We start from the raw sequence: 11,142 nt of genomic DNA, 5'->3' as shown, positions 1-11,142 counted from the left end.
CCACAGGAGAGAAAAGATTAAGGGTATCAAAAGAATAATTTTTTCATCTCACTCCTTTCTTATTACAGTAGATTAAAAGAAAAAAAAAGAGTTTTGTTCAACATTCAATTTTTGAGGAGAATTAAATAAGCCTAAAACATTGTTCAGAATTAGAGTACTGAAGAAAGGATTTCAAAAACACAGTGTGTGGTTCATGGTGGGATTTTTATTTCCTTTTAAGATGAACCATATACAGCTGTACAAGAGCTATTGTCCACTGTCCTACTGAAGAAATACTTTTTTTCTGAAGTGTTCAATCTGTTAAGACACATAGGTGCTTTAAAAGCTTAAAAAAGAAGGAAAGCACTCAAACTCTCTTCTGGTTCAAATGGCAATTATCTGAAAAGCAGCATGGAAACAGGAATACATGGGTAAATTATATAGCTTTTGATTTCCTGGCTATGAATGATACAGGATTTTGTCCTCTTTGGGAATGACACATAGCAGCAAGCAGCACTAGCAAGACAAAAGTCAGCCCTGAAGGACTCGTACAATGGCAGCAATCTTACATAGTATGGATGGTTATTACAAGTCTGCACAGAAGCCACTTTCTTCTTCTAATGGATGGAAAAATGCTCCTTGCTGCTGAGCCATAAGGGGACACAATTGGAAGAAAACAAAACACTTAAAAACTTCCTGATAACTGGGTCTAGAAAGTCCCTTTTCCTTCTCTTCTTCAGGGATTGTCAAACACCAAGACTTCTACCCTGTCAACACAAAGACTAACAAAAGAAGAAGGCCAAAAGACCAACTCTAGTTTGCAATTCCACTTTTCAAATGAATGATTTATTAACAAAAGGGAAGGTTTCTTTAAGTAAAAAAGACAGAAACACAGACTTGGTAAGCATGGAATCTGAGAAAAACTGAATTACCAATACTATTAGGTTGTGTGCTGCTGTCATTCATTCTCCAGGAAATCCCATGCTCCAGGCAGATCTGGCAAAGCCAACCTCTAAGAAGAGAGAAACTTTTATCAGGGAGCCCGGAAAGATTCAGGAGATGAGTCTGCCTGCCTTGAGCTGGGAATGAGGCAAGTCACAAGGAACATGGTGATGAAGTTTCCAGTATAACAACTCTAGTGACTCAAAGTACCAGATTTCAGCTCATCTGAGTGTAAAGCAGAATAGTACAGGACTTGAGCCAGCAGTTGGTAGAATTGCTGCCAGATGTCTTCCTTTAAACTTCTGATGTTGACTGTCTCATTGCTCTGACAGATTATCTCTGGACAGAAGAAGGAAAAAACTCCCAAAACAACTTCCCCCATAAGTATCTGAGTTTGTTACCAAGAACTGCGTAAGTAATTTTTTGTGCATATACATAGCTTTGTCTAAGAGAAGACAACAGACTTGGAAAAAGTCTAAAGAGAAGGCAAATTTTGCTCAAGATCATATGCTCAGAGCTGTTACACCACATGCTTAGGTGCAAATGGGAAACCTGACTAGAACCTTCATTTATGAGGGTAAGTTGAGGTGTTGCAGCCATGGGAAGTATGTGAGAGAGGGTTTCTGGATCACATTCAGAGATTTTTCAGGCCATGCAGGTACACACTACCAAGACATACTAGGGTTAAAAATGAGCAAGGCTTGAGAACCTGTAACAGTAAAGGACTGACCACAAATTTTCATCAATGCTGCTAAGTCTGGGACAACTGAAAATCCAGCTTAGAGCCATTTCAGGTCTTTATGCAGCTGGCTAAAAAGTCTTCCATTCTATGACAGTTTGGGAATTGGTGAATTTATTAATTCAAGTTCGAGTTTCTGAAGTCCCTGTATGATTTTGTTTATAGTGATGGCTCTTCTGGTCTTCAAAAAGTTGCTAGGAAAGCCAGCGTTGGTGTGTGTACACACAGCTCAGACTGAGCAGGCTGAGGAACACGTGTCCAACTCAGCAGCCTGTCGAAGAGGGAGGGTCAAGTATGGCTGCAACAGCATAATCATAGAAACCATCTTGAGGAAGAGCTATGCCTTGCAAGCTAGCTAATGTCTCCTCTACTCATAACCACTTGCTGATAAAGCTACAGCATATAGAGAGCAGCACAAAGATTCTGTAAGATGTTAAGAGGGAAACCTGGCACTAAGGAATAGAGAGTAAATTCCTGGCTAGAAGCAAAAACCCAATCGTGTTCAGTTGGGCATGTTACTCCATATTAGGCAAGCAGGGGCAAGGACCTTGTCCCATCATCTGAAATCTCCACTTGCTCATTTGCTCATGGGGAAACAAGGAGCGAACCCTTCAGAGAGGCTGAAATCAGCAATAGGATTTGGGCTTCTGGTGGTGGTTGACAGCCTGCACCAACTGCTCAACTATGGTGGGGAGGTGTCCAAGCAGGGGTGTTCATAGCTGCCACTATTGCAGTAGAGTGGCTCCTATTATGCATAGAGAAGGTTCTTGTGCTCAAAGAAGTGCCCCTTAGAGGGGCTGAACCGGGGGGGTGGGGTGGGGGAGGTGGGGAAGGAGGAAGACCCTCAGTGAGTTTTTTTCTTTTATCTTGCAGATGAAGCAGATGGCAGGAGTAGCAGAAACCAAAGGAGGAACATGAAGCCTTTAAGAATCGGACTGCTAAAATGTAAGGAAAGATGAAGCCAAGAACTAGGCCTGGATAAACAGAGTACCAGAGTGGAAAAACAAGTACTGGAGGAGCTCAGCCAAAAGGGGAAAGAATACAATAAACAAGCTCAGTTCTTTAATTCAAAGTCCGACTCTGTGCTTTCAGGAGAGGAGACTTAGAGAAACTGAAGAACAGGCATTGAGTCTCCTTCATAGCTGCAGCTGCTCACAGTTATCTGCCTCCATGTTCCCTGGCAGACAGCACTGCAGCACCAAAAGCCTGCTTGTTTCCCAGGATGTGAAAAGAAAAAAAAAAAAAAACGACCAATGAATCCATCACAAACTTGCACATGCCAGTAGACACACACACATTGTCTAACAGGTAAGTAGGATCCTGCTATAGCATTGCCACAGCCTCCAGCAGCTTATGATGGTCTGCAGCTGCTCTGCTCATAGTGGGGGACACGTAATGTTCCCTCTGAAAGCCTACTTGCTCAAGCAGGGCTTTCTGATTTCTCTGGAGGGATGCTGCTGAGCCTGTATTTTAATTGGCTTTTAGGTCCCTAGACAGATTTTCATCAGGCAAGCAGACCTCACCACGGGATGCTGCACTACCTCCTCTCTTCTCAAGAGTACTCTCATTTTTCAGAGCAAATGCCCATAAAAAGGGCATGATGTCAGGCATACCATCTGCAGGATGTGCTGTGCTCCTCCATTACCAACCGCAGACTGATGGACACTGCTGCTCTATCACCCCTGGAGGAAGCATTATCAACCCCTTTCAAAACCCACTCCCCACTTTCAGTAAAGATCCTTTTGACACTTAGAGGAAAAAACACAACATTGTATTTGATTTACAATTAACAGGATTTACAAATAATGACAAAGAAACAGATTAGCCATGAAATTAGAATGCCTCTGTTGACAAAGTAGTAGCTGGCAAAGCACCTTTATGTAGAAGTCATGTATCTCAGTCCTAAACAATGTAAAATAACTTATAGCCCAGGCAGGTTCAGGAATGATTATACACAAATGCAAGGAGTACAAAACAAAACAAACCTGCCCCAACCTACTGGACAGGAAACCTGTTCTGGTTAGATTTTTTTGACTTTCAGAAACTGAAGGGAAGGCCCTCTGACAAATGCTAGGAAATTTTCAAAAAGGAGAAGTATCTGAACAAACAGTAAAAGTCACTGTATGACAACCCACTGGGCAGGGAGAGCAGAGACTGTGCTAGGTTGCTGAGAGTCAGCAGAGTCCGGGCGCTTGGCAGGACAATGAAGGAAGGAGTACAGATGGCAGTGCTTCATTCAAATGCTACTTTACTGCCAAAAACTTGCGAGACAAAGAGGAATAAAGTTCTCTGATGTGCAATATAGCAATTTAAGAAGACGTACCTAACTTTTTTATTTGTATGGAGCTTACCTATATTTGTAAACACACACTGTCTGACAAGTTATTTCAATTTTCTATGCTATGGGTTACGGTGTGTATTCAATTGAATGCAGCATTCCAAGGCTCAAAACTGACTGAGTGGTTTTCAATAGACAGGTATATCATTTTTCCAATATCATACTAGTATTTTACATCACAAATACAATAAAAACAAGTGATGGTATCTCTAGGACAGTTCCAAGATTCAAATAAAAAAATCATCAGAACCATTCTAAAATAAGATACATAATTAAATCATGTTAAACAGCACTCTCGGCAAGCAGCTAATTACAAGCATTCTGCTGGTCATGTTTTCCACACAAAAGTCATTCAATAGCACATAAATATTTCTTTTTCTGATCAGCTTCTTTTTACAAAACCATTCATCAGATTCACAGAATTAGTACAAGTAAGGCACATTAGCATATATCATAAAACTCACAATAATAACAAAGAGTTGTAAAGTTTTAAGGACTAATTCCTTCTTTGCAGTTATTTCTGAACTGAATAAGACTGTATCAGTAGAACTCTCCTGCACTGACATTACTCTTATTTCTGTTGCAGCCAACTGTGGTGGGTGCAATACTGTGCATCACCATGGACATAAATAATTAAATTAGGAACCGTGTGTGGTAAAAAATCCCATTCTCAGATCTAGCAGAGAAATCAGACACGTTTTTCACGATGTTCATTATGAGCACAGACTGAAGTTTTAAATCTATATGGAAGTCCATTTCCAGTTATCAAAATAAAAGGGGATATTGCATGTGTCTCTGAGTATGCTATTGTTTTCCTAGTAGAAATATTGCTTAATGTAGAAAGGATGCTATAGTATTGAATTTACTTGCATAATGAACCCTAAATGCTGATGTCTCAGATTCTACGAAAATAAACAAACCATAGGTTTTCCTTCTTCCACCCCCCACCCTGCTCCCAGCCAAAGGACTCTCCTTCCCACAGAGGATTCATTTACACACAACACAGCTTTTAATTAGAAGCATAATTTACAGTAAAAATTTTTTACATTACACCTCTGCTATCAAAAAACCATGAAATCTTTCATTTAAAGTTGTAATTACACATTAAAAAATAGAACACTATTTCCTTAACAGGAAGAATGAATTTGAACATCTTCAGATCAGATTTCTTTATTGCGGCTTTTGAGTCAAAGGTCAGTCACTTTATTCTCTAATGCAGCTGCTATTTGCTGTAAACGGAAGGCAAGCTGCATTTTTTGTGCAGCTGGATCCTCTTCAAGTGCATTTATAATCTGGAAGAAATAAACACAGAATGTTTAGAATCATTTAGCTGAAAATATATGATGTGGTTCCCGGACCACGTGCTTGATACTACTTTGGTTGTAAAAAGTCTTTTGCATTCATTCTGGACCAAAGATAAAGTCCATCTAGTAGGTCCCATGTTCTGTTTTTACACAAAGGCAATTGAAATTATTGTCTCTGTTACTTTATCTAAGTTGCTGTAATGTTTCCCATTATGCTGGGTTCCAAGCAAATTAATAGGTAGTATTTTATCTTGTGATATATTACATTCCAAGATGGAGCAGGCAGGGGAAAAAATGTCTTTACAGCTATTTAAGAAACAGTGCTTTTACTTACAGTGCACCCTTACAAAGCTTAAGGGTCATTTATGAGCAGTAATTAAGCCCTATCCCCATAAGCTTTGTTTATGAGAAGTTCCTGGGTGGTCCATGCACAGGTATAAGGTAAGGCAACACCAGGTCTCTTGTCTATAGGCAATAGGATGAAGAAAACCATCTGGCCACAGCACCAGGGAGCTGCCAGCAGCTTCCCTTTGGCTCTCACCAAGAACTGCCAAGACTCTGACCCAGCACCACAATGCTCAGGAAGCAGAGCTCACCATAGGAGCCCCCAGCACCCTGCATGCAGACTCTGCTGTGTGGAACATATATAGGAAGGTATGACTCAAAAACACAGGGGATTTGAAAACAAGAGCTAGAAAATGTCTGTTATGAGAAGGCTTTTCTTCAAATAGAAATTTTTTAGGACATCTCAAGATAAAATTTCAAAGATTTCAAAAGATTTTAATTTCCACAATCCTTTAGGGAAACTTTTCCACCAACTATTAGACTTCTCCATTAAAAGAATGTGTTACATGGCAAAACAGCTGCTTTTCCAGAACTGGCTTTATTAATAAAAGTCAGACACTGTAATCAAGCAGAAACCTTTAGCTCTGCTTAAATACTGTATAAACTTGAAAGTACAAAAGGTGGAGAAACAGCATTTGCTCATCACTACCTGTGGTTCCCACTACTTCTTGCACATCATTAACAATGGAGATTAATGCAGTCAGTATCAATCTAGCCAATAATTTCACTTTGAAGGGCTGGTATAACATTTGACTTTCAAACACTGGAGCAAATTTGTTTAGAAATAATTATTTTAATGAATTTGTTTTTAAAGCATGAAAACATTTTTACAAGACAGAGTTAATAAACACTTATTGCAGTATTTAAATTAGGCTTAATTTAATTTGATATTGCTCCCTTAATTTAAACAATTACATCTAGCTGTAACACCTCAGATCTAGACTAAATAATTCATTATTATCTCTGCTGGTGAATACATCCTTCATATAAATGTGGACAATTAGAATGTACCCACTTAGTCATTGTCAAGCCCTGCAGAGATGCAGAAGGTACAGCACATGCTGGGAAACACTGTGTCAGTAATAAAGACAAGGGCAGCTGCAAAATGTTCCAATTTATGCAAATTAAAACATTTTCATGGAAAATAAATAAGCTTGATTAATTTTAGTGAATGGTTCTTGACAGATTATCCCCATAACTCTGAGTTAGCAGTGTTTGCACCTTGTTGTTATACAGTGATGTATGTGAAAGGAGGAGCTCCAGCTACACACTGGGTTTGCTGGCCTGCCACTGGTGAAGTCCTACAGATTGGTGACAACAAAAGAGGCTACACTTGTGCCTGCCAGGAAATGTGAAACCATGAGTGGAAGCAAGCGACATGGGAGTGTGGAATGGTTCATTTGTCATCCAGGCTCCCCGAGTGTTTCTGTAAGAGGTCAGGCCACAGATACATTTGGGAACGCATTGAAAGCCAGCTTGGTTAGTGCTGGGGATGAGAGGAGAGGAAACCAACACCATCAAGTTGGCCTGTGTTCCTCTGGCTGCTTCCCCTACAGACTCTGGTGGCAAGACCTCTCAGGGTGATTTGATTTTCTTTGCTTGTATCTGTTTTGAAACTGCCACAGGCTGGCTGCTCCTGTATAAAGCAGCTGCAGTGAAGCTGAGGATGAGACTCACTGCCTTTAGTGCTAAATGTAAGTGAAAACATGAACTGTGCTGAGGTGCAAGACAAACTGAAGAGAGCTCACATGTGCTGCACTCCTTTTTGATTCAGCATCTGTTCTTACTTGCTTTGATTCAATTCTGATAGTTTTCTGGAGGCATTAATTTCCATGGAAACCATTGAATAAAAGTTTCCTTCTCTCTTTTTGTTTTCAGATTAAGTTTGGAGAGCCATAGCCACAGCCCAGCTACACTGGGATATTCTTTGTCTCCCTTTCCACAGGGCATGAAGAACCTAAGAAATGTTTTGGACTGAATCTGTGAGCCTCCTTTTGAATCAGGCAACTCTACTTTGGTTTACCTTGGGCAGGCACTTCTTTTGGCATGGCAAAACAGGGAAGGTAGCATGCATGGGAGTTTTGAGTGCGACTTAACTAATAAAAAAGGCACAGCATCATTCCTACAAGCAAAACAAGTTTAATGGATTGCTTCTAGTAAAAAACCCACTGGTTTGAAACCTAATATAGCTCTGGTGACTGCTTTTTGCTCAGTGACATTCTTATGTCCTAATTCTTAGGAATTAGGATGTGAGAACTGAAGAGAAATTATTTTTAAATCAATGTATCTTCCAGATCTCCTTAAACTATCACTTCCAAAACTAGATAGCCCATAATGAAATTATTCATTTACAAGAACACACCTTTGACCAGTGTAATTGTCAAGCAAGGTGTATAACTGCAAAGTTAAGAGCTTTCTGTTCAGCACTGTTTACCTGATTATCCATGGGATTCCAGTTGTTCCTTTAGACTGATGTCTTCTTAACTTTTTATCATTGAAGTTATTTTAAAACAAAAACAAAAGCAAAAGCCTCAACTCACCTCATCATAGTATTTGTTAGTGTACTGGTAGAGTTGGTGCAGAGCCACAAGTGTGTTTAAGGAATCGGTATGTGCCTGTTAAACAAGACAAGTGAGCAACAAACATGTCACAGTATGATCACAGACAACTGGAAGTTATGCAGATGCATAACTGTTGGATAAAATACACAAGATTTCCAAATGCAAGCTCTGCATCCTCTTTTGTTAAATTACAGTTAAAACTTTAATTTGGTGATCAAGACCAAGACTTTCCTGATGGCGTCTTTCCAGCCTGTCCACGACACTGGAGCTGAAAAATATTTTTAACTCTGACCATCAAACTACAGACTACAGCTCAAAAATCTGTTAAGAACGTGGGTGTGTAGGTGTGTATAACTAAAGCAGCTATTTGGTACAATCTACATGTTGTTGAGATATTAAGCATTGGTTCTGTGTCACTGTCATGGCTGTTTGGCATCTTTCTCCAGCTCTTTTTAACTCTTTGAAATTATGCACACCTCACTAGGGCAAAGGTGTAACTTATCAAGATCACAAGCACATTTGGAAAAAGCCATCTGAATCATTAAGGTGGAAAGGGGAGAGAGAGAGGGAGAGAAAAAGGACTTTAGATGAAGCAGGAAATAACCCTTTCATTACCCTTTCCTCCCTCGTCCATGGTATTTAACTCATTTAGTGAATGTGCTCTACCTGGCTGAACAGATGTTTTGCATTCAGATGTATAGGATTCATATCTCTAGCCATGCCTTTGGTCTTTTAAGTTAGTTAAGAAAATGAAGAACTGCAAAATATTGCTACTGGCATAAATGATTACCCAAGACATAAAACAGGAGAGAAACATTCATCTTTCCTTGCTCAATAAAAGTCACTTCTAGAGATGGTCAAAATTTGCAATGTTTGATCACTCCTTCCATATTAACTTTTACCATAATTTATAACTCAAACAGAAAAGATCAACTTCTTCTGCTTATGTTAAAACATTCTTATGAATTTACTTTTAATCATTAAATGTTTTAATTTTATATACATCTCAATTTGTGTAATAAATAAACTGAACCGGAAAATGAAATGTCACTGCAGGTGAGTTTTGTAGTGAATGGCTGAAAGCAGAAATGCTCTCATGAGGATGTTGACCTGCAAAATGTTAAGTCCTAAGGGCACTGAAATAAACAAACCACAAAAAATTCTCCAAACATCCTCCTTACGCTAGAACTCTTCAACTAAATTAAGCAAATCAGCAAACCAGCTAGTAAGTACACTGAGTCTTTGCTCAGGCTATACAACATCTTTTAAGACTGGTGAGGGCTTCTCCTTGTTCTCCAAATGGAGTGCTTTGAAGGCACAAGCCTGCTCTAGCTAAGCTAAGCTGCAGAGTGCGAAGGCTCTTTCAAGACTGAAGCAGGTTTTTGCAGTGTCTTTGCTCCGCTGGTCTCCAACCAGAGCCCCAATCTAGAAACCCCTATCTGCTCTTCTCCATGAGAAGTAACACCCAATAACCTGTAATGTGAAACAGAAAAAGTGCCACTGAGCAACTACATGGTGAGCTTCTGACATGCAGTGTAATATATACCCTCATATAGGATATATTTAATGTACGTGCCTCTCCTTTCATTTCTGGAATCTAATTTTTGCTGTGGTAGCACTCTGAATTCAGTCATTTTTCTATCAGTGTGAGCAATGTTAAAAATCCTTTATCTACTGTGGAGGGAAAACACTGTTCAAGAGTGCTATAATGTTTTCACAGTGGATGTGAAAAAGTCTGAACACTTTGCTCTGGCACCTACATCACTCAGATAGATTAGTGATTATAACCTTTCTTGGCTCCTTTCAATAATCAGCATTTCAAAGGGCTAAAAGGCATCATGACACTAAGCACTACGTTTCAGAGACATATGAGATAACTCATATGATGTTTGCACATACAAAAAAAAACAACACTGAGAAAGAGAAGATAAACAGTGCTATTATACTTGGCTCCAATTTCAGGACAAGAAAGCAGAATTTATTCTTACCCTAGAAATCTCTGCTAGATGGGTATTCATGTCTTGGTCACTAACTGGCACCATCTGACGAATGCCTTTGTAGTAACTGCAACAAATGGAACAAAAATTTCAATTAGGTGAAATACACTCTGGTTTTCTGGTAATTCTGTATTTCAATATTGTAATTATTTTAAACATGCTTCCTAATAATGTAGGAGATGCTATACCACAACAGACCAACGAGTCATTCAGTAATAATCCTGCCTCCCAGCAGTAGTTAGTACTCGATAACCTTTGCAGCAGAGGCAAATCTCACCTGATTGTACAGGGCTAAACCACAGGAAAGAAATCTATTTATAATTATAGCTGATGGTTATTTTAAGACTTCAAACTTTTGAAGTCATCAGCTAGCAAGAGTTTTGTTCTGTAGCAGACCTTCCAAAGTATTCACAGAATGGCTAATTAGTAAATGAATAAAGTCAGAAATGGAATAGGAAAAAAAAAAAGTGTTTGTGAAAACGTTTTCAGGATTTGATCTCTACTGAGTTATGGAAATGCAGCATCAGTTGGACAGATCATATGGGTAACAAGAACCATCACAGAAAAGAGCACTGTATTTTCTCCTGAATAAATCTATCCATCTGTCTGCACAGACACAAGTATGCACTGGCTCATAACGGCGCTCCATTTCATCCCTGTCAACGCCACCACCAGGGGAATGTTTTAACATTCAGGTGTAAAATTTTTAACATTTGACAGTTGATTACCTCAGCATTTGCTTTCCTCTTACATAGGCTTAAAGTCCTAACAACTCCACATAAGCATGAAAAGAGTCTGTACTTACTCTTCCACCATTTTCTTATAGTTGGAGATTTCTTTTGCGTACAGTAATTTATTACTTGGGGAATCCTGAAAAATTTATAATAGAAAAATTTGGTTGATTTATGAATATCTCTAAGTAAAAAAAAAATGTTAA

At 39.1% G+C, this 11,142-nt stretch overlaps 1 protein-coding gene across 1 annotated transcript in view; it reads right to left on the bottom strand.

Moving 5' to 3' along the window:
• Window positions 1-4,995: 4,995 nt before the first annotated feature.
• PLXNB2 (plexin B2) overlaps window positions 4,996-11,142 on the bottom strand; it is a 77,981-nt gene continuing 71,834 nt past the window's right edge. The window contains exons 32-35 of the mRNA XM_010003392.1: window positions 11,011-11,075; window positions 10,197-10,272; window positions 8,188-8,262; window positions 4,996-5,290 (exon numbers count right to left, since the gene is read on the bottom strand). Coding sequence (XP_010001694.1) covers window positions 5,186-5,290; window positions 8,188-8,262; window positions 10,197-10,272; window positions 11,011-11,075 — 321 coding nt within the window. The 3' untranslated portion in view covers window positions 4,996-5,185. The remainder of the gene's footprint in view (window positions 5,291-8,187; window positions 8,263-10,196; window positions 10,273-11,010; window positions 11,076-11,142) is intronic.

Source organism: Chaetura pelagica, unplaced genomic scaffold (genome assembly GCF_000747805.2).
Source record: "Chaetura pelagica isolate M959 unplaced genomic scaffold, ChaPel_1.0 scaffold57, whole genome shotgun sequence".
NCBI classification, from domain to species: Eukaryota; Metazoa; Chordata; class Aves; order Apodiformes; family Apodidae; genus Chaetura; species Chaetura pelagica.
The sequence above is the reverse complement of the archived record's forward strand: the minus strand, read 5'-3'. Positions and strand labels throughout refer to the sequence as shown.